The sequence below is a fragment of the Gavialis gangeticus genome, unplaced genomic scaffold, assembly GCF_001723915.1.
Source record: "Gavialis gangeticus isolate Ggan-Ray unplaced genomic scaffold, GavGan_comp1, whole genome shotgun sequence".
Lineage (NCBI taxonomy): Eukaryota > Metazoa > Chordata > Crocodylia > Gavialidae > Gavialis > Gavialis gangeticus.
In genome coordinates this window covers 53,021,124-53,041,876 of record NW_017729031.1, presented here as the reverse complement: position 1 = coordinate 53,041,876, position 20,753 = coordinate 53,021,124, and the positions used below count along the sequence as shown (strand labels likewise).

The window sequence follows — 20,753 nt, the reverse complement described above, 5'->3', positions numbered from 1 at the left end:
ATGATCTATTGAGGTCCCTTCCGACCCTAACATTTATGAATCTATGAAATACATTTTTGTTTTAGTATTATTGATGCTTTATTTTATTATTATTTGGCTTGTTTTGTTTGTATTGTGACAGGTACTATACTGTACTGTGTGAAGAATGCAATATCACTATAAAATAATTTTGTTACAGTGCACGCAAGGACTCTTAGCACTCCTTTAATTGATTTTGTTTTGAACTTTGAAAAAAATGAGCATCTAATTTACTGAAAAAGAAAAAAGAGTAATTTTGCTGAAAATTAGAAAATCTAATATCAGTGTAACAGGTCCTAACAGTTTTATTTAGTTTTAAAAATCCCACCTGCTGGGACACATTTTTATTTTTTGTTCATAGAATGGTAAAGCACTACAGATTCTGTAATATAATATGTTATATAGTTGTATAAATACAAAGTACCTGCATATATTTCTAAAGAAGGTTCAAATAGTGTTTTATTGAATTTGTAAAAAAATGAAAGTAATTAACTTTGCATAATTTTGAATTTTTCTGTGCATAGTTTTGAATGGACAGAAGGCACTAAGGTAGTCCACCTGCCCCCACCTCCATTCCAGTGCCCAGATCTCTCCCTGCTTGTCCATCCATTGTTACGCTACTGTTATTAAAAAACCTAATGTAAGCCTAGTATCATAGCTGCACAGTTAAGACTACATGGTCTCAGAAGCGGACCTGACCATTCCTTTATTTCATGTAGCTGCTCTGAAACAAAAAAAGACCCTCAAAAATGATTCGGAGCACACGTCCAGTTAAGAATGCTTTACCCTGCACAATCCATTTACTGCTTGGGTGCTCTTTCTTCAAGGGGTAACAACTTCTTTCTATGGACAGTTTCACCCAGAGTGGATATATATCAGTGACTCTCCATGCTCAATATCACCATTCTTTTCAAAAAACATTTTATCTGTCAACATAGCAATCAGAGAAAATTTGGCCCATGTGGGGAACTCAGTTTAAAATTATCACAGGGTATGAACGTATAAACAATTTAGCACAGACCGTACCATGCGTTAACTGCTCCACAGTAACTACCTGTATGCATGCTCTTATTTTGCAGTAAGCTAACCCTCCTGTAACTTCTCTTTCTCTAATGGAGAGCTAAGCTGTTCTAGTTTAGCTTCTACTGGAGAGTAACCTCATATACAATATGACATACAGTAAAGACCCAGCACCTTTTACTCTGTGGTAAATCACAAATATTCCTATACACTCAGATTTGTAATGCTTGAAGCACAAGGTGTTTAAAAATGAAGACCAAACACTCTGCAATATGCCACTGGCTCAAAACAACACCGCTCCTGCAAAAAACCCAACAACCTAATTCATCCCAATATAATAAATGCTGCCCTTACAGCCTATTTCCAGACACTCCATAGCTAATTAGACCTAGCTTTGCTGGCTTACAAAATAATTCACGTTATTTTAAGTTGTTCTGAGTATAAAATCTTTTTGCTTGTTATTTCAGGTACATGTACTTATATTTCTCATGGGAGTGACAAATGTGCTACTGTATTAATATTTTTTCTAGCAAGGTGTATATACATATATAAAACATTATCCAATGATCTGTGTACTGTATAAGAGCTAAAACCAAGATAACCAAGGGTGTCAAAAATGTTAATTTTCTCCCATCTCCCCTTCTCAATAACCCACTTCCCTATCCATTATTATCCTCAATCAAATTCCCCCATCCTATAAGGTTCAGTAAATGCACATGAACATTGCTGTGTGTATCCTGAACATCAGAAAATTTGGAATCTGTAAGAAAGAAAGTTTAAGTCACCAGTTTCTGTCAAAAAATACTCCAATGCCATCTTGCTTCTAAATCAAGGAAAGGATTATTTGCACAACCCCTGGAATGAGCTATACTACAAGAGAAGCTGTCTCAGATATCTGGGACTCTTCCAAATTAGGAAGGAGTCCTAATAGGACTCCTATAGGACTCTGCGCCAAGATCTCCTCCTATAGGAGCAGATCTTGGTGCAGACTGTGGCTGCTGTGTAATTTTTTTTAACAAAGGAATAGCTTTGGATTTAATTTTCTGATACCCTTGACACAAAATTTCCAGCTCTGCGTACAAATTAGTACAGATAAAGGAAAACTCACGTAAACATGTAAGCTCTAAAGCAAAGAAATTTTCATTCTTCTAAATATTGATTTAAATAAAGTGATTATAATTATAGAAAAGCACAAACATATTGCAATGACTCTTGTATTCTATAGATAATTTTCAAAGCTGAAAAAAAAAAAAAAAAAAAAAAGCTTTTCCTTTCAAGAAAATAATTACGCAACTACTCTCCCTCCAAGATTGTTTACAATTTAAAAAGTAACTGTAACAGAATAAATTCAGTGTAGGTGGGAGGTATTTTTAAAATACTCTAAGGCAATGGTTCTCAACCTTTTTAGGCCCAAGATACCCTTTCATCATCATTCTGAATTTCACGGCACTCCAGTTGAAAATTACTGAGCTAGCATCTGAATTCTAAAAAGATATAGAGGGAGGCATAAAGTTGTGAATCACTGATCTAACCGGTGCCACTTAAAGACAGTAGGGGCAGGACCTTTCACCCTGCCATGCCCTGCTCTTTTCATTATCTGCTCCCACCTGACCGTTGGTCTGTACCTCAGGGGACAAGCAAAGCCCCTACTGCTGAGGCTGCTCCTGCAAGGTCTCATACACCAGAGTCTGTCCCTGAAGCCTCTTCCACTGGCTCTAGGAACATGGGAGGAGTGGAGAAGATGAGTCAGGCTGTAAAGTGCAACTCTATCCATGCATCTGCCTGTCTACATGCTTGGGATATTTCAAAAGGTGCTGTAAGTTGGTTACATGTACCATGAGAGCTACATGCTAAACCTATTCCTTCACTTCAAGATTTTATTTATTTCTTCAAATTCCTAAAATGCAATTCTAGGAGCCCACTCTCCAAACTAATGTAAAAGTACTGTCCATAAATAAAGAACTATCCTCTTCAATCCTTTTTTCAACAGCCCTAAAGAAATTGCACAGTATGTTTGGAAGGTTAATGAATCTGGGCTCTGGCAGAAAAGGCACGTAATGCATGCCCAAACAGAAGGGCCCTCATAAAGAATGTCCAGGTAACCAATCCTACTCATTTCTACTGAGAGCACGCTAGCTTGAGGGCCTCTGCTGATCTCAGATCTGACAGTATGTTATGGTGACAGAGTCACCCTATCAGGTAACTATTTCCCAAACCATTCAAGGCTAATCAAATACCTTTAATTCTACCCAGACATCTACTGGAAGCCACTGTGGAAAATGGCTGTTGACCTAATGCTTAGAAAATCTGAAACTATCTACATGAATTACTATAATAAATATTTAGAAAACTAAAAAGCACAAGTTTGAAAAGTAACAAGCCTGTTAAAATACTGGTTTTATTGATATACAGCTTCCTAGGGCACGTCTACACATGTAATTATGGTGTCTGAATAAACTTGGAACTTACTGTTCCAGAGTGAATTGCTCCCAAGTGCGCTGCTTGAACATGCGCCCAGGAGCAATTAACTCCAAAGCAATAAGATGCACTGTTTATTCGAGGGGGAACAGCCCCAGTCTGGCAGGCTGGCCCATGGGGCCTCCTGCCATCTGGGGCTCCTCTGATCCAGCTCTATGTGTTGCAGGCAGGCTGCTTGGGGCAAGACGGAGCTTCAGCATGGGGCTAGCCAGCAGCCCCTGCACTGAAGCACTCTTGTGCCCCAGCCAACCAGGCAGCATCTATATGAGTGCTACTAGGGAGTTTTTTTTTACTTCACAGCAGGATAGTACTTGTTTTTACAAATTAGTTTGCTCCATCCTAATAGGGGCACACATGTAGATGCCAGGACAATTACTGTGTAGCTAATTAGTCTACTGCACAGTAAATGTCTCTTGTAGATGCAGCTCTAGTGTATACTCTATTTATACATATCTAAATATATAGCATCTAAGTATAGACCACAGTTCCCCAGTCAGCAAGTGTTCTACTTTCTATCCATTCACGCTTGTTTGCTACAATCACAAAGATGCAGATTCTCAACCTGCTTTGAAAGCTGAAATAGAACAATCTACATACCCATTCATACTTCTTCCTTTAACACTTCTGAGCAGACATGACTTATTGTTCATTTTAACCATAAATATTTCATAATAATGCACAAGCAGTTCCCACGTTGCCTTTTCTACTGGGTCAACTAATATCTGATCCACAAGATCAGTAAAAAATGTCCATGCGTGAAGAAAACCTTGAAATGGTAACTTAAGGTAGCACCACACATCCAGCTTAACACTAATTAAGTGCAGTTAAAATGCAAGCTGAAGGTCCAAGCAGTTTTACATGTGTTAAGTGCCCTCCAAGGCCTTGCAAAGCTGTTCCCTTTCAGGCGAGGGTTATCTCTTAACACTTGCTAATTTTAATAGGTCACTGCTTTCCAACGATTTTCAACTGTTGCAAGTGAATGTGCGGCAAGGCCCTTACCAGTGTTCTTCATAAAGACCACGTGGAAATAATTCAAAATAGCAGTCACATAGTGGCAAACAGCTATTATAAAGCCACAGCCCAAAAGCAAAGGCAGAAAGTGCCAAACCAGAAGGAGGTCTGAACATTTTAATGATTTCCTCCCTTAAATACCAGATTATAACTGTCCCTGCCATAGACATCAAAAATCAATTTGAAGGCACACCAGCCTTTATGCACAAGTCCACCAGGCATGGAGGATGAAGAAAAGCAGAAAGATGAGGAATTACAAAAAGAGAAAAGTTTATAAGTAGGTTTTTATGAAGGTTAATATTAATAATGCAATAACTATTTCAACACACTATTTTAATTGTTATAAAATCCAATATGTCAATAAATTACTTAAACTAACACTTTTTCCTTTACATGAGTCTATAACATTCTTACAATGCACATTTAGTTATCAACTCTCATATACTATTCCTAAACAGATACTTAATACAGGATTTTGTCCCTGGCCACTAGCAATCTGAGTTATATAGCCTAAAGGGGCAGAAACTTGCCAACCCACTTAACCCCTAAACATTGAGCTTACTGGGTTTAAGAGTGTTACTTCACACAAGAAATTCTCATTTTTTATGCAAAACAGTTAAAAATTCATCTCTGCAAGTAAATATGTTAAGTTTGCTGGACATAAATCTACATGTCTTACCTGCTATGGAATTCAGATCGCTAAATGAAGATTTATAGTTATAACATTTATGTGAAGAGGAAGAACTATTTTATACACAGAACTATATTGCTTTTTGGTATTTTGAAATACTTACTGTGAATTCCTGTCGGGAAGCTGTGTTAACTTTCTCCATGGATTGTATGCAGAGTCAATACTGTAGAGCCTCATATGCATAGCCAACACATGAAAAAGCTGATCTGAATTGGTGAGGAAAAAAGATTGTTTAGTGGACACTTGTTAAATATTAGTTTGATATTCATTTACTTTCCATCCATCTGTAAAACCTGATACAGCTTCTAAATAGTGTCAACTAAGATTTCAAGACATGTCTAAAAACTCTTCCTCATAACTATATTTATTTGATTTTTTGGCTGCCAAAAAAGGCTCTTAAAAGCCACAACTGGTTGGCTCTACTGCTAAATATAGTTTGGGCTTTAAAAAAGGGTATTTTGAATATCTTCCTTTTTGTTCTGTAAATGCTTCATTTTTAAGCCAAGCATTAATGTTCAAAAATCCAACATTAATAGTTAGATCATCAGTAGATTTTAAAAACATTTTACAAGTTAAGTATCATTACCATCATTTTATAAATGAGGAAAAGAGGCACAGAGGCATGAAGTGACTTGTTTCAAGTCAGCAGGCCAGTGTCAGAGCCGGGAACAGAATCCTCTTCTCTTGAGTGCCAGTACAATGCCCTAATTCAGTGTTTCTCAACCCATTGATTGTGAACCAAAAGTAGGTCACAAGAATATATGAAAAGGTTATGGACAAACTTTAAAAATGGATCAACAAACTTTAAAAATGGGTTTTCCTTTAAAGGAGAAAAACATCAGAAACTGTGGCTTTTCCCTTGGAGTCTGGCCAGAGTACCAGCCTGCAAGTTGCTGCTTGGGGCCCCCCATGCTCCACAAATATTCCCTTGCCCCACTCACCCTCCCCGGGCCCCACACACTGGGGGGGCTGAGGCCTGGGGGTAGTGGATTGGGAGTGAGGGGCACTGGGTTGGGACTGGCCATCAATGTTTAGAAATGGGTCCTGGTCCAAAAAAGGTTAAGAACCACTGCCCTAATTCAACCTCCTCAATGAACATAATAGCTTCCCTTTAACAGAGGGTCTGCATATGACTCTCTAAACTCTCATATTTAGGTGGGAGCAAGGCAGAGGAGGAATTAGAGGAATTCACAGGCAAACAGCAGTGCAGGAAATCCATGACTCATTACAGAGCTGAGTTCTGAAGCCACTTCCAAGCAAATTGGGACACAGAGGAGCACTGTGTACAGGAAAGGGTGGGGCTGTATTTTATGAAAAAGGCAGTGAATATTATATATACAAATGTGGGAGTGGGTAAATTTCACCCTAACAAAGTAGCAGAATTTGGAGAAAAGCCGTGTTTAAAATCCCAGACAATTTCAACCAGACCTCAGTTACATAAGGAAGGTGAAATACGAGGTGTGTGTACTTAACCAACAAGTAATTTTAACCAGATTAATTGCTTCACATACTGAGGGCACACTTGGGAAAGTTATCTTCCACTGAAGGTAATGGCAAAACTCAAATGGGAAACAGATGGAGCCCTTCACTGTTGCTGTGACACCACCAGCTGAATAAAGGAACACATTAGCCCTTTTATGTTACAAGTAACATGCATTTGTTCCAGAAATGGATGGATATACTTGTGACAAAAAGCTTTCACTCAGTTCTCTCTCATATTTGAAATACTGAGTTCTCATGCTCTGAGTTTTAGGTTTGAAATTCCTAAAGTTACTGGAGTCCAAAGTTCAGACCCTGGCAGGGATAACTCAGCCCTTCATTTTTCAGAGTGACTTTTATAATTCCATACAGTTCATTATGTCGTCAACTTGGGATGAGGCATTAAAACCAGAATTTCTGCCTACATTAACAAGAACAATGAAGATAACATATTTTTCATAATAGCAGGATTTTACCCAGGCATCTTTGATGTAATTTGTTCTATGTACCAGCTTGTATGCACCCTCCATTACAAAGGTAACTGCATTTCAATGTTATCAGAAGTACACAGTTTTCAAAATATTTTGTGATCCTTCTGAAGAGAAGATGCTAATATTTTATTCATTCAGATTATTACAGGATCATACCTAGGTGCACTTAAACTTAACTGGCCAGTAGAAACAAATAGATTCATGAATTACAAATAATTAATTGACTTGGACTGTATCTGTTCTGTTGATATTTCTTTTCTTTTATCCAAACCAGTTTGGCAGGCTCAATAAATACAGACATCTTCAGAACAGTAACATCTATTGCTTTCTTTTTCAACAGTTCATGTACATTCTAGTGGTTTGATTACATCAGAGATACCTCAGATAAATAAAGGGACACATTTTCCAAGGACCCCTGAAGCCCATTCATCTTCTCCACATCTAGTTATTGTACAGTTACATTTATACAAAATGTATACAATATTGTACTAGGATGTTTTGATACTATGAAAATCTTTTTTTTCATTAAACTTGCTTTCCTCTTTCCTTATCTCTGCACTGGAACTTTTCCTTTGCCCTTTTCAGTATGGAATTAGGGATTTCCATGTCTACTTTTTTTGTAATCTTAAATAATTTTTCCTTTTTATTTTCACTCTTTATTTCCCTTCATTTTTTTTATCTGTGTTTTGCTCTTCCCATTTTTTTCTATTGTTTCCCCCTTCCTTGCCTCACATTCATTAAGCTTCTCTCCTTTCTTCCCCCTCAATAACCCCCACTACCCACTCATTCAACCCTCAAACACACCTATAAGCTCTCATATTTAAATAAAAATAGTAGCTATTAATTTATTTTCCACAAATAGAGGTACTTGGTAGCCAAAAAAGTCTCATGATGAAACCAGCTGACTGCCAGAGCCTGAGGGCTGTAATTAACTCCTGGGGTTTGTATAATAATTGGAGACGTAGATGACACTGAAATTGATTGCTGTCACCTGCTTTGTGAATAAAAACAGTCAATGGGGACAAAATAAGTCCTCATTTCCCCTGGCAAGAGATTCTGACAAAAATCTTGTTTTATGAAAGACTTTCCAAAGCCCTGAAAATTTACCAATCGTTCACAAAATCATATTCTTTCAATTCTTTTACTTTGGTGGGATTCATTTAGGTATCAGTTTCATCTGTTTTCCTCCCTATTTTAACTAACCTGCTCTTTGATTCAAAGAGAAAGGAGCAACCAGGCAGAAATGTGCTCATAGTAATGAATAATCCTTTGTTTCTATGGTGGCTATTTTCTAATCCTTATATTTTTAACACTAAATAAACCTGGCAAGTATCAAATTCTAGTACTAAAGAGTTTATTATTTGTAAGTTCTGCTATAAGACATTTGCAGAATGAGAATCAGTTGTAATATAGCATTAATTCAAATACTAAAAATGCTGTTTACCAGTAGTATATAAAAATCACAAGAACATCACATTTATATGGGTGTGTGCGTGTGATGGAGCTAGAGGATAGAATTCTTACCACCTTATCAAAAAATGCTTCAGTTCTGTATAACAACAGTGCAAGATACTTTCTGATATAAGAAAAAAGAGCTATGGCTTCGATGGATACATCTAGATAAAGCACTGGAGTTTTTTTATTTTATTTTTACAGTTTTTAAATCTTAAAATTATTCTCCGCTCAAAGGAACAGAAGCATAATGTATATCTCCTAAGAGTTAGAGTAACCAAAGAATAACATTGCCCCCTAATGGGAACATTGTAGCAGAGAGACAATTTGAATACTTTTTTTTTGCCTTAATGCCCATCAGAATTAAGTAAAATGAAGTTCCAAAGTATCCACTGTTTTCTAATCTCTCCGAGGTGACTGTTTTTGATTAGGAAACTGCATGATTAGTGACTGACCAGAGGAAAACAGAATGCACTATTTTTTCACAAAAATCAGCTACTAGTTTACACTCTAACATTAATGCTAGCTAAAATTTCTGCTATTCCAAAAAGTTCTTTGGTCTGTGTGATGCATTAGGGCTAGGGACAGAAGTTACACATAAACCAGTTTAAGTGATCTGAAACTGGTTTAAACCTGTTACAGAATAGAAGTTCAGTACACATGGTTGGCACGTGGTTTAAGATAAATCTGATTGAATGTAGTATCAGACTTAACTGATTTAGTTTAAACCAGTTTATGAAACTTTGACCCAGACTCCTTCCTGGTTCAAATTAAATCAGAGTCCCCCAGCATCCCAGCATTTTTCAGCCCTGGGTTGGGCTGTCTGCTCCAGAGCAGGGGTGGGCCCACCCCTGCCCCTGAGTTTCCTAGCGGGAGTAGTGAGGGCTGGCTCACTGGCCAGCTTACTGGCTTCACTGGCTGAATCACTGCTCCCCCCCACCCCAGGCAAACCCTGGCTGGGGTCTGAGGACACAGAGGGGGGTTAAATACCCCTTCCCCCAAATACAGAGCTGCCCTGCCCTGCTTGATTAGTGCTGGCTGTGACTGTGGATTACAAATCCCAAAGGCACCTGGAAGCAGGAAGAGGAAGTAATAAGCAACCATGCAGAGTCCTGCTGCTATGATTGTAGACTACAAATCTCAGAGACCTCAGGGGAAACAGGAAGAGGAAGCAAACATACAGCCCATGCTGGCTACATGCCTGAGCCATGCTCTAGCACCCCACGGCTTCTGATTTGAGTCACTGCAGGCATGTCGCTGTATTTCCTGAATCAAAAGTGAATGTCTGTTCATTTGCTTATTGGTTCAATCTTTGCAGCTTAGACTAACCTAGAAAGACTGAATCAATTCAGCCTTGGGCTTTTTAAATGTCTGTACTTACCCTATAAATCAGTGACTGACTATGTACACAAACTTATCTTCTTTAATGTGTAGTCATCTACATGGTTGCACCACACTGAAGTGTAGTAGAGGGAGGCCTATAAAAATACTAACAAGTGTTATCTTCATTTCTGACAGAATTTTTTAAAACTTAAAATCTGGTCTCTTCTTGTAAAGAAGAAACACTGTCCAAAGCATCAAAGAATTGCACAATATAAACTATGGCCTCTCTCCAGCATCATGCAGGTGACAACCATCATATAACAGCAATTCCAGATAGCTCTACAGCCAACAGCGTATCTTATTAGCCTCTTCCTCTCAAGAAAAATCCAATGTAATCATATGGTGATGATGTGGGCAGGGGTGGGGCATGGATCAAAGTCTCCAAATAGTAGTAGGATAGTACTGGGGCCTTACTCCTACTGTGATAAAGCTTGTATATTTTAAAAATTACAACAGTGATAAAAAAGTTTATAAATTAATGAATGGTGTGAGAGAACAAACTGGAGTCTCCAATATTTCCTCTCATAGTAGAGGTGAAATCTGAGTTGTAAAAAATGTAAATAAACACAATATATTTGAAATAGCTTATATTTTTACACACACAATACGCTTAAGCTGTGGAGCTCACTACTAAAACTCATTCTAAGTCCAAAAACTTGACAGAACTCAAAACATTAGGCACTTTTATTAGTAAAAATACCACTAATTTCAGACCAGTCATATGCAGTAGGATAACTTAGGGGGTAATCAAGGCAACAGTTTTGGGCACTGTTTTTGGTGGGGGAGGGAGAGAAGGAGCATAAAAGGAGCCATGACTGCAGTGCCAGCTTTTCATGCTGCTGTGATGGGCCCTGAAACAGCTAATGCTGCCCTGAGGTTTGTGTAGCTGCCCCAGGCATGGAGTTACCCAGCTATGCCCCTGCTCATGGGCATAACCCCTCCCCCCCCACAAACAAAAAAATACCACAAGTTAAGCCCACATTTAAATAATTTTATAGCCTTGATTCTCCTAATATAGTTAAACTATCTTTAATGGAAAATGCAGGTATAGGTACTATATGCTTCACCTACCAATACTTCAGTTCTTTGTACAATCTAGAAGTTAGTTTTCACTTAGATTTGTGGTAATTTATTTTTAAAAGATAGAAAAAATACAGTCTGCTGGCTACTGGTACATTCTTTTCAGCTGCCCTTATGCCAGCTCTATTTTCAATGTTATCCAATTGTGAAAAAGCATAGATTAATAGGAGTCAGCGCTTTCAAAAGAGCAGCTGAAAAGAGACTCTAGCTGGACACTGGACTGAAACTGTTAAGAGAAAACCTCCTGATGTTCTCTCTCTCCAAAACAGTAAGGACAATGCACATTTTTATATCTACATATATGTATCTACATTACCAGTACCTGCAACTCAGATACTTTATTATTTTCAATATTAAGGCAACTATGTTTTCACAAAAACAGACAAAATACTCTAAAAACACACTGTCAGGGAAACCATGTATTGGCAAGAAGAAAGAAACAAGATCATTCTATGGATCATTTATTTCTATCATTTTATGTATGCACAGGACAGAAGCAAACTATTTTAAATAGAGACAATTATATAGGATTTTGATAGGCAAATAAAATCTAGTTGGTCTTCTGAATTTACAAAATTAATGCTACGTGAGTTAGCATGTGAAGCTTTGGGTGGTATTTTTGTTTAATTGTAAAACTCTGTCCCTTTACTTATCCATCAAACTTCCTTTGCATTTCACTTTAGTCTTCTGCATTTTTTTGGTTAAGAATAAGTTCAACAACTTCATTTCCAGATAGTATCACACACTACTAAAGGTATGCTGGAGGTACTCTAAGAGTAAGGATGAAACCAAGCATCTTCCTCACATATTTATTTTTATGTAACTATCCAAAAGTCAAGTTTTTGTCCTGAATTCTTTTCACATTTAAAATTTTAAAAACAAACATAAATATCACCTATTTTGCTGTAATACTCACACACACAAATTTGATTTTTATTTTTGATCAACCCTTCTCTTCCTCCATTCCAGGGGTATATTGTTCATCTTCAGTGTGTCAACAGGGACACTCTGCAGAAGGATGATACAGTTCTCTGCAAGTGGACCACTGTAAGAATTCCCTTGTCTCTAATACAATATGAAAAATCTTACTGTGCCAGGTGCCTTACTCCTTCTCTCCCCTTGAAGTGTCCGTTATGACAATCTAAAAACTGTGTATATCAGGGTTGTCTAACTGGTGGCCTGCATGCAGACCCAGAAGCATTAGCATGGACTCCCACCTAGCCATCACCCTCCCCACACAGCTGCTCCTGCCTTGGCACCATCCTTGCTACCCTGGTTTTCCAAGAGAACTAACCTCTGAACTCAAGCTGAGTAGGAGCTCCCTGGGTTCTATAAAAACTTTGGCTTCTTCTAATCACCACAAGGGTAGAGTGCCACCTTCTAATTAAGTACTTGGAAAAAAGTTTTTTTGCAAGCTTTCAGGCACAATCACCCTTCCTTAGGTATAGGAAGTCTCTGCTTGCAAAAAACTTTTTTCCAACTACTCAGTTGATCTAATAAAAGATATCACATCTACCCAAAAAACCTTGCCTGCCTATGTCCTTAGACCACCACAGGTACAACCAAAAACCCAGCTTCTGACTAAACAAGGCAAAAAGGGAGGCCAAAAAGGGAGGCAAAGGTATTTTTGGAAGGTGTGCTATAACAGAAATGTCTACACATATGTGGGAGATATCCATTATAGCCCAGGAACAGAAACTGGCTGAAAGATCATTTTACCTTTTTGTAGGTTTTGTAGACAGTTAACTGGGAGCCTTCCCAATTATGTTCACAATTCTGCAGGATGGAACTGATATACTCTATATTGAGGGAATTATACAAGAATCTGTTCTTCTAAGGGAGAACATATTTCAATGCTGAAAGTCTGATTAGAGCCAAGAAACAATGCCAACACCTACTGTTCCACTTGGGGGAGGAAGTTGGTATAGAAGTCAACAGAAATCACAGCTGTTATCTGTACAATAACAGTAGTTTACAGTGCTTTGGAAATACCATATATTAGACAGGATAGTTACACAAATGAAATCACTGAAGGAACTAATTAAATTGCTACTAGCATCAGTTCCATATTAAGTGACCTTGCAGAGTCACTGAAGAATATACAATGCTGAGCTCTACACTGAACCAAAGGCATTATGGAGGTGGGTGCAAACAACCTAATGAGTTATTCAGTGTTTAGGACAATTATGACAGACAAATATAACAACTGTACTGATATGAAATGATAGTGATATAAACTGTTACAATGTAACTATGTCCTCAGCTTCCTGTAGTGATGTGTGTCTAGAACTGTTGCAACTTTAGCACCATTTCATTCAGGGTCAAAGTTACAACATCTTAGCTGGGGTGTAGGTTGTAGCCATGTTGGTCTATGGACACAGGTAGACAAGTTTCTTTGGGTAAATCTGATATCTTTTCTTAGACCAACTCAAATAGTTTAAAAAGAAGAATTTTCTTCCAAAGTTTTTTTTTCCAGTTTAGCTAACTTTTATCCCTACAGCAGAATGCAGAAATAACTTAACACTTTAAGAGTTAATGCAAGCTTCCCCTTGCAGGCTGGCAGAGTCCCAGTCTGCAGTTTCTCCTCCCCTTTTAAAATACTTAAAAGTTCTACTTGTCCATAGCCAAGGAAGTGAGGTAAAGCATTGAACACAGTTACAAATACCTTGCAGTCTTTCAGTGTTCATGCATTTGTGAATTGCCTTTCCAATTTATAGGATGAGTACTCCAATGCTATTGAAAGTCTATACACATAGAAGACACTCAGACTACTCTAAAGGGGAGCCAAAGCAAGGTGACTAGATACTAATTATAATAATAATAATATAAAAACTTTCCTAACATGCAAAACTTCTGCCAAAATATAACTGGAAAAAGTCATCATCCAAAGCTCCAAGAAGAACTAGCAAGGAACAGCTAGAATCACAAAATCATAGAAAAGTAGGGCTGGAAGGAACCAAAAGAAGCCATCTAGCCCAGTCACCTGCCAGATAGATGTAGGATCATCCCTATCAAACCATCCTATACAAATCCATTATCTAATATATAAGTTAAACTATACAGTCAACCCTGACACAACTACAAGGCATAACAGTCTAATTTGCCACAGATAAAGCCAGAGGATAATGGTGGCCATTGTTCTGCTGCTGTGAGGGCTGAATCAACTGGTACTGTGGGCTGGGGAGGGACCACTCTCACCCATGAGGAAGAAAAGGAGGCAGGGGCTAGTAAATTATCACTACACTCAGGATTAGAGAGGAATTAACTAAAGTAATGTAATTTTTATAAGGATCTTCTAAATGTTGTACATTTTTCTATACCTATTTGCTGTTGTATGGGTACTTTGATCAATAGTTGATAAAATAAGTATTCAAAAATTAAGGAAAGCAAGGAATATAGAAAAAATAAACTCCTGAGATGCTCATCAGTAAAAGGAAAGATACTAGAAGGAAGCAAACATCAAAAGATTGTCAGAACATAGCAGGGGAGAGAGCTGAAACTGAATTTTGATCAAGATTGTCTGTTCTACCTTAGAAAATGAACACTATACTACTTGGACACTGAAGGAATCAAGAGATTATTAGATATGTTTTTCCTAGCTCAAACACATAATATCTGTTTTCACACACATTTTCCTTGGCATGTCATTAACATGAAAGTATTTCATGTGGTATTATATAATACCAGGTTCTACTGGTACAAGTAAATTAAATTCTGTGTTCTTCCAAAGAAATCTTAGTTTGAACTTCAGATACCTGCACTTTAAAAAAAAAATCTTTGCAATAGTCCACAAAAAGAAATAACACTGGTTAAAATACTGGAGCATATAATTATTTCTCCTTAACAAAAGCCCTTTCAAGTCCTTTAACCATGGGCTCCTATTGATGATTACTATCTGACCATTTCTAAGTCTTACAGTATGAGGGGGAAAAAAAAGGAGAGGACTTACAAGTTCATACTGTATATCAAACACACATTTTTATATTTGCACAAAATTTCAACCTTAAAATGACAATTATACGGCCAGATTTCCTTTATCATTCTTGTCACACTGGCTCAGTCACTGACGCTAACAGCTACATTAATCATTCCTAATTTTACTTCCCAAGAGCAGCTGCCCTCATGGTGCAATCTACTAAAACAGCACTTGACCTATTTGTTCCCACCATCTTCACTGACGCTTGCTGCTGTAACAGCTCACCTGGGACAACGCATTCCATTTTCTGCAATATCTAATCGACAAACTTTACAGTTGTTACAAGACTTATATAGAGTGGTGTGCTTAATCACAAGAGAGACACCTCATTACCACAGATGTGAAAGAGCCAATGAAAGGTAAGGGGGTTAGATTTCCATGGATTTTAATTGCACTATCCTAGAAAACAAGCAGATTTAGAAAAAGAAACGCAGAATGGTATCACACAAATAAATCCCCTCGATTTTTTTCCTCAGATTCAAATAAAATGGCACTGACATTCTGAAATAGAAATAAAACTATAATAAGTTTATCTTTCAATGAAAGGGAGGACTTAATCAGTTCTACCTGCACAAGACAATGAAAAAATACAGGCATTCTATAAATGTAACTCAAAAAATGAATACGTATTTGAAAATACAAAACTGTAGAAAGATAATTAAACATGTTACAGCAAATGAGGAAATTTGGGTTGGTTTATTTCTGACATTTTGTAAAATGAATAAGAGAAAGAAGAATTTCACTTCTAAAGAAGAAGTCAGCTTTTGCAATAAACATATAGTTAACAAAAATGTAAGGCATTCCACAGACATCCAATGGTATGAATGGGCAGTCCTCATATGGGTGGTGGGAAGTGAGGCAAGTACAGGCTCATCAAATTAGATAACCATAGTAATGACCAGGGATCCAGGTTTTCCATTCACCATGGAAAAATGCAGTAAAACAGATTTTCTCATTTTAAGTAGAAAAATGCAGATTTTCTCCTTTACAGGAGAAAAACATGAGAAACAGCAGGCTTCCCCTTGCAGGCTGGCAGAGCTCAAGTCTGCAAGGGGCTGGGGGAGCAGGAGAAGGGCAATCAGGCAGGGGGCCCCACATGCAGGAATGCATGCACCCATGCACATAGCAGCCACGCAGTGTGGAGAACAGCTCCTGCAGCTCCCTGCAGGTAAGTCTGGGGGAAAGGGGATGGGGTGGAATTGAGGCCTTCATAGTGAGAGAGGGAGGGAGTTGGGAAGGGCTGAGGCAGGGAGCACTGCCCATCCAGGGCAGCATGTGGGGCCTGGGGCCCTGGGTAGGAATGAATGGCTACAGGGCCCAGCTGGAGAGTGGGATGGAGCTGCAGGTGGCCCATCCAGAGACGGGCTGGCTTCCTGCCACTGAGGACACTCCTGGGGAGAAAGGGTATGGGGGCATATGTCTCCCAGATTTCTGTGTGGGGTGGAGGCAGATGCAGGCTGTGGGCTTGGGGCCTCCATGATCCAGGAGGCGGGACCCAGTGCTGCAGCATGCAGAGGGGTGGGGAGACTCGGTGCCATCACCAGGAACCCTGTGCCATCATGATGAAGCACCCCCTCCCTGCCCAGCAGCAGTGGGGGGGTGGCAGCGTGAGGTTGTGCCTGCTGCTGCTGGGCAGCTAGGGGGTGCCTTGCCATGGCAGCATAAGTCTCCCAGTGGTGGCACTGAGCCTCTCCACCCTGCTCTGCCCCGCCATGCTGGGTCCCAACCACTGACCCATGGAGGCTCCCATGGGGTGAGGGCATCAGGGCGAGGAACCCTGAGCTTACAGTTGTCAGCCCATATCTGCCCCTGCCACACAGGCTCTGCTCCAGCCATGCCGGCTATGGGGGAGGGCAGGGGAGGGGGGAGACCTGGGCTCTGTGCTCTGCTTCAGCTGCAGAACTCCTGCAGCTGGGGATCAGGTGCTGCTGAGGGGCTACGGGGGGCAAGAGGGGACAGGGGACTACAAATTCAGGTCCCTGGCCTCATAAGCTTGGCAACTGGGGGCCCGCTCTGGCAGGGGCTCTCGGTGGGGAGCGAGGGGCTATGGCATGGGCAGCGCATTGGCATGTCAGGGCTGCTCAGCACCACAAAGCAGTGGGGGGCGGGGTACAGCCGCAGCTGGACTTGCATCTAGGTGAGTGGAAGGGGCAGGGAGAGCTCTGATTTTCAATGATAAAAAACTTAAATCAAATGCCAAAATTTATAGGTATTTAGAATTAATTTTATTATAGTGATTGAGGCACTGGTAGGCTTCCACACTGCTTTAAAATTGTAAATATATCAATAAAACATTGTGTTCAACTGATATCTACACACACACGCATATACACATATATATTAGGGGTGTGCAAAACAGGCCATACTCAATTCGGATTCATCCCAAGTCGGGAACAGTGATTCGATTCATTGATTCGGATCACTGTTCCTGGTTCAATTTGGCCAAATCCAAATCTGAAGATTCAATGCTGATTCACAGAATCACCAATTTGGCCATAGACATCACTTCAAATGTTTCTTCTACCTTGCTTCTGAACACTGCGATGCTGGGGCGGATGGAACATTCCACAGGAGCACGGGCCCCCTCCTGCATGCTCAGCAGTGAACCTGGAAGTGGACCGGAAGTCCTCCCCTCCCACGCCCCCGGCTCAACAATTGCCCCCAGGAGGACCTCAGGTGCCCCCCCAGACCCAGGAGGCACCAGTCACCGAGCTGGAGGAGTACGGGGGGCAGACCCAGAAGTACACCAAAAGTGCTTCTGGTCCACTTCCAGGTCTGCTGCTGAGCACGCTGGGGAGCTCCCCACACTCCTGTGGGATGCTCCATATGCCCCACCATTGCAGCATATATATATTACACACACATACAAATACCTGTATATACACATACATTATATATATGGGCTAAAACTTACCCCAAACTGATGCCAATTTAAGAGCAGCTATGAAAGGGTAAACACTGGACTGTGCCCCTTCCTGCTTCCTGGCAGACAGAGAAGCTGGGAGGTATCTTGGAACACAGTGCCTTCATGAAAAATCAGCACTACACCATGACTCTTGAAAAATCTTTTTTTTCCCCTACATTCTGCCTTCCAAAAATAAGGGGAGTATTTTACTTGGTGTTACGTCAAACGTGAGCAAGCACAGTATATCATCCATATTTAATCTTGTGTTGTGCGTGGGTGAAAGACATATCACATTAAAATTCCACATAAAAAGTCTTGGATGATAAAATATTTGTTTTACACACACACACACATTTGAGTGTTTTTATATGAAGATCATATGAAAAGACACACTGGAAGCTCTATCTCTAAATGATGAAGACAAAAATCCTTGAGGCTGTGAAGGGTTTAGTTTTGTTCTACTCAGGCATATTTTTGGTGAATGTGTAAATTGGCTCAACTTTCCTTTAAAATATATAAAACTCTATTAATTTATTCAAATATTTTTACAACTTTGGCCATAATAAACCAGGAGTTTAAATAAGGACTTCCATCTAAATCCATGTATTCTTTAAACCAAAATCTAACATATACAGACTCTTGGAAAAGGTCATTCCTTGAGGACTGCTGTGTTCCCTTGAACTTTGATATTTGGAAAAATAAATTATGGGTCACAGGCCATATTCAATTGGAACAAAATCCTAAGAAAGACAATTCTGCTGGCATTCAACAGAAAGAAGATTGGCTTTTTAAAAATTACATAACTGTTAAAGTTCTCTTGACTTTATATGTAGGTGAGACTAAGTAAATAATATTAATATATTCCACAAACTGTTCAAATTGGATATCAGGTTTGCAATGATGAGGGACAAAGGTTCTCTGTGGTCATCAGTTTTAAAAATCAGATTTTAGTTCTCCATTAATATGCCAAATCCTCAGCTAGTATAAACTAGTGTATCCTAGCTCAAATTAACAGAGCTGTTCTCACACGATCATCTTGTATGATGTTACCAAAACTGCAAAAGTTAGTCTTCAAGAAAGCTATATCTATTTATTCATGGATAGTTGAGTTTTTTCAAACGTGCTGATAATAAAACTGCAATATCAGGAAAGTAATACCATACTACAACTTTTTAATAGGAAGAAGCAATAGATTTTCTTGAGATTGCTATGGGATGTCAAATATTTTTACAGTGCTTTGAAGTCTAGTGAATTTAATTCATTTCACTTTTCCTATGGATCAAAAAAGTGGGGTTACTAGAAGGCTGAAAGTCTCCCATTTAAGAAGAATCACCAAGTAAAATAAAAACATCCCCTTATTGAATACAGGCCACTTTCACAAATGAAAAATACATTAAATAACATTGAAATATTAAAATGTAAAAGCATGAAGAAATGTTGACAGCCACCTGGGTGCAAAGGTTACACTGCTGCTATCAAAGAGTTGTCATCATCTATTAACGGCTTGCACTCAAAATGTGTTAACTGCTTTCCAAATATAGCATTATGCAAGCTCTGCTCCAAGGAGCTCAGAAATTTCTTTTTATTTATATACATTCTCTCATTCATTGCATGGTAGAACCATTATGTCTAACTATATTCCTGTGAAAGAGATAATATATATCCCTGGTAGGATGGGCAAAAGTTGATGAGAAAATACTGATTTCTTCCTATTTTCCATATGGGTAACAAAATGTAACTGTTAATTGAACCTGAGTCATCTTCAGCTACTACTAAAATATTTCCATTACCAAAACTCCTACTGGAGGAAGCTTTGCATAGAGGTAAATATTATCCTACAGATGTCAGGCAAACATTTTCTTTTTCTAAAAGACATGTATACTATAGTAAATATGCTGTCACAACTCTTATGAAAGCAATTAAAAAACACACTATTTTGCTGAAAAGTGAAGCAATTGTAATTAGTCCCCTTGTGAATCCTTTATGTGAATGAGGCAGAGATCCCAAAATCTGGAATTTCCAAATTTTCAAGTGCTTCATTTTACAGTCTTACTTATCAGTTCTGTTAATACTGGGTTTTTATCATATAAGTTCCTAAGTATTTGTGGTTTGGGCAGGGGAAGCTGAAGGAGAAAGGCAGAAAAATGTTGTGATGTACACAACTGTACCCACCTATCCTGTATCATCAACAGGGATCCAGGTTTTACGCTTCCCACAGAAAAACAGAAAAAACATGGATTTCCCCTTTTACCCAAGAAAAACACAGATTTTTTTATTTTAATGGAGAAATGTGTACATTTTGCACTTTTGCAAAGAGCTGTCTGCAGGCTGGCAGTTCCAGGCTGCGAGGGGCTGGAGGAAGCAAGAGGAGGGTGGTCAAGCAGGGGGCACCATGTTCACGTACATACACATGCACATGGATGCAACGCAGCCTGGAAAACAGCTTCCGCAGGTAAGTCTGGGAGGGGGACTTAAGGCCCCTATAGGGATCGAGGGAGGGAGTTGAGCAGGGCTGCTGCCCAGCTGAGCGGTATGTGGGGCTTGGGGCCCAGGGCCTTAGTGCACTGCCGTAGAGCCGGGAAAGGGAGCAGGACAGGCCCGTGGGTGGCTTGTCTGGGGGGCAGGAGGTCACAGAGTACACAGAGCTCCCCGCCACTGCACACACTCCTGGGGGGGTACGGTGACACATACCTCCCCAGATCCATGCATGGGGCAGAGGGTAGGTTTGGGCTGCCCACTGTGGGTTCAGGTGGGAGTGGGAGGAGCCAG

At 39.4% G+C, this 20,753-nt stretch overlaps 1 protein-coding gene across 1 annotated transcript in view; it reads right to left on the bottom strand.

Moving 5' to 3' along the window:
* UBR3 (ubiquitin protein ligase E3 component n-recognin 3 (putative)) overlaps nt 1–20,753 on the bottom strand; it is a 354,426-nt gene that overhangs the window by 42,384 nt on the left and 291,289 nt on the right. Inside the window, exon 32 of the mRNA XM_019522846.1 lies at nt 5,322–5,424. Within this exon, the coding sequence (XP_019378391.1) occupies nt 5,322–5,424 (103 nt within the window). The remainder of the gene's footprint in view (nt 1–5,321; nt 5,425–20,753) is intronic.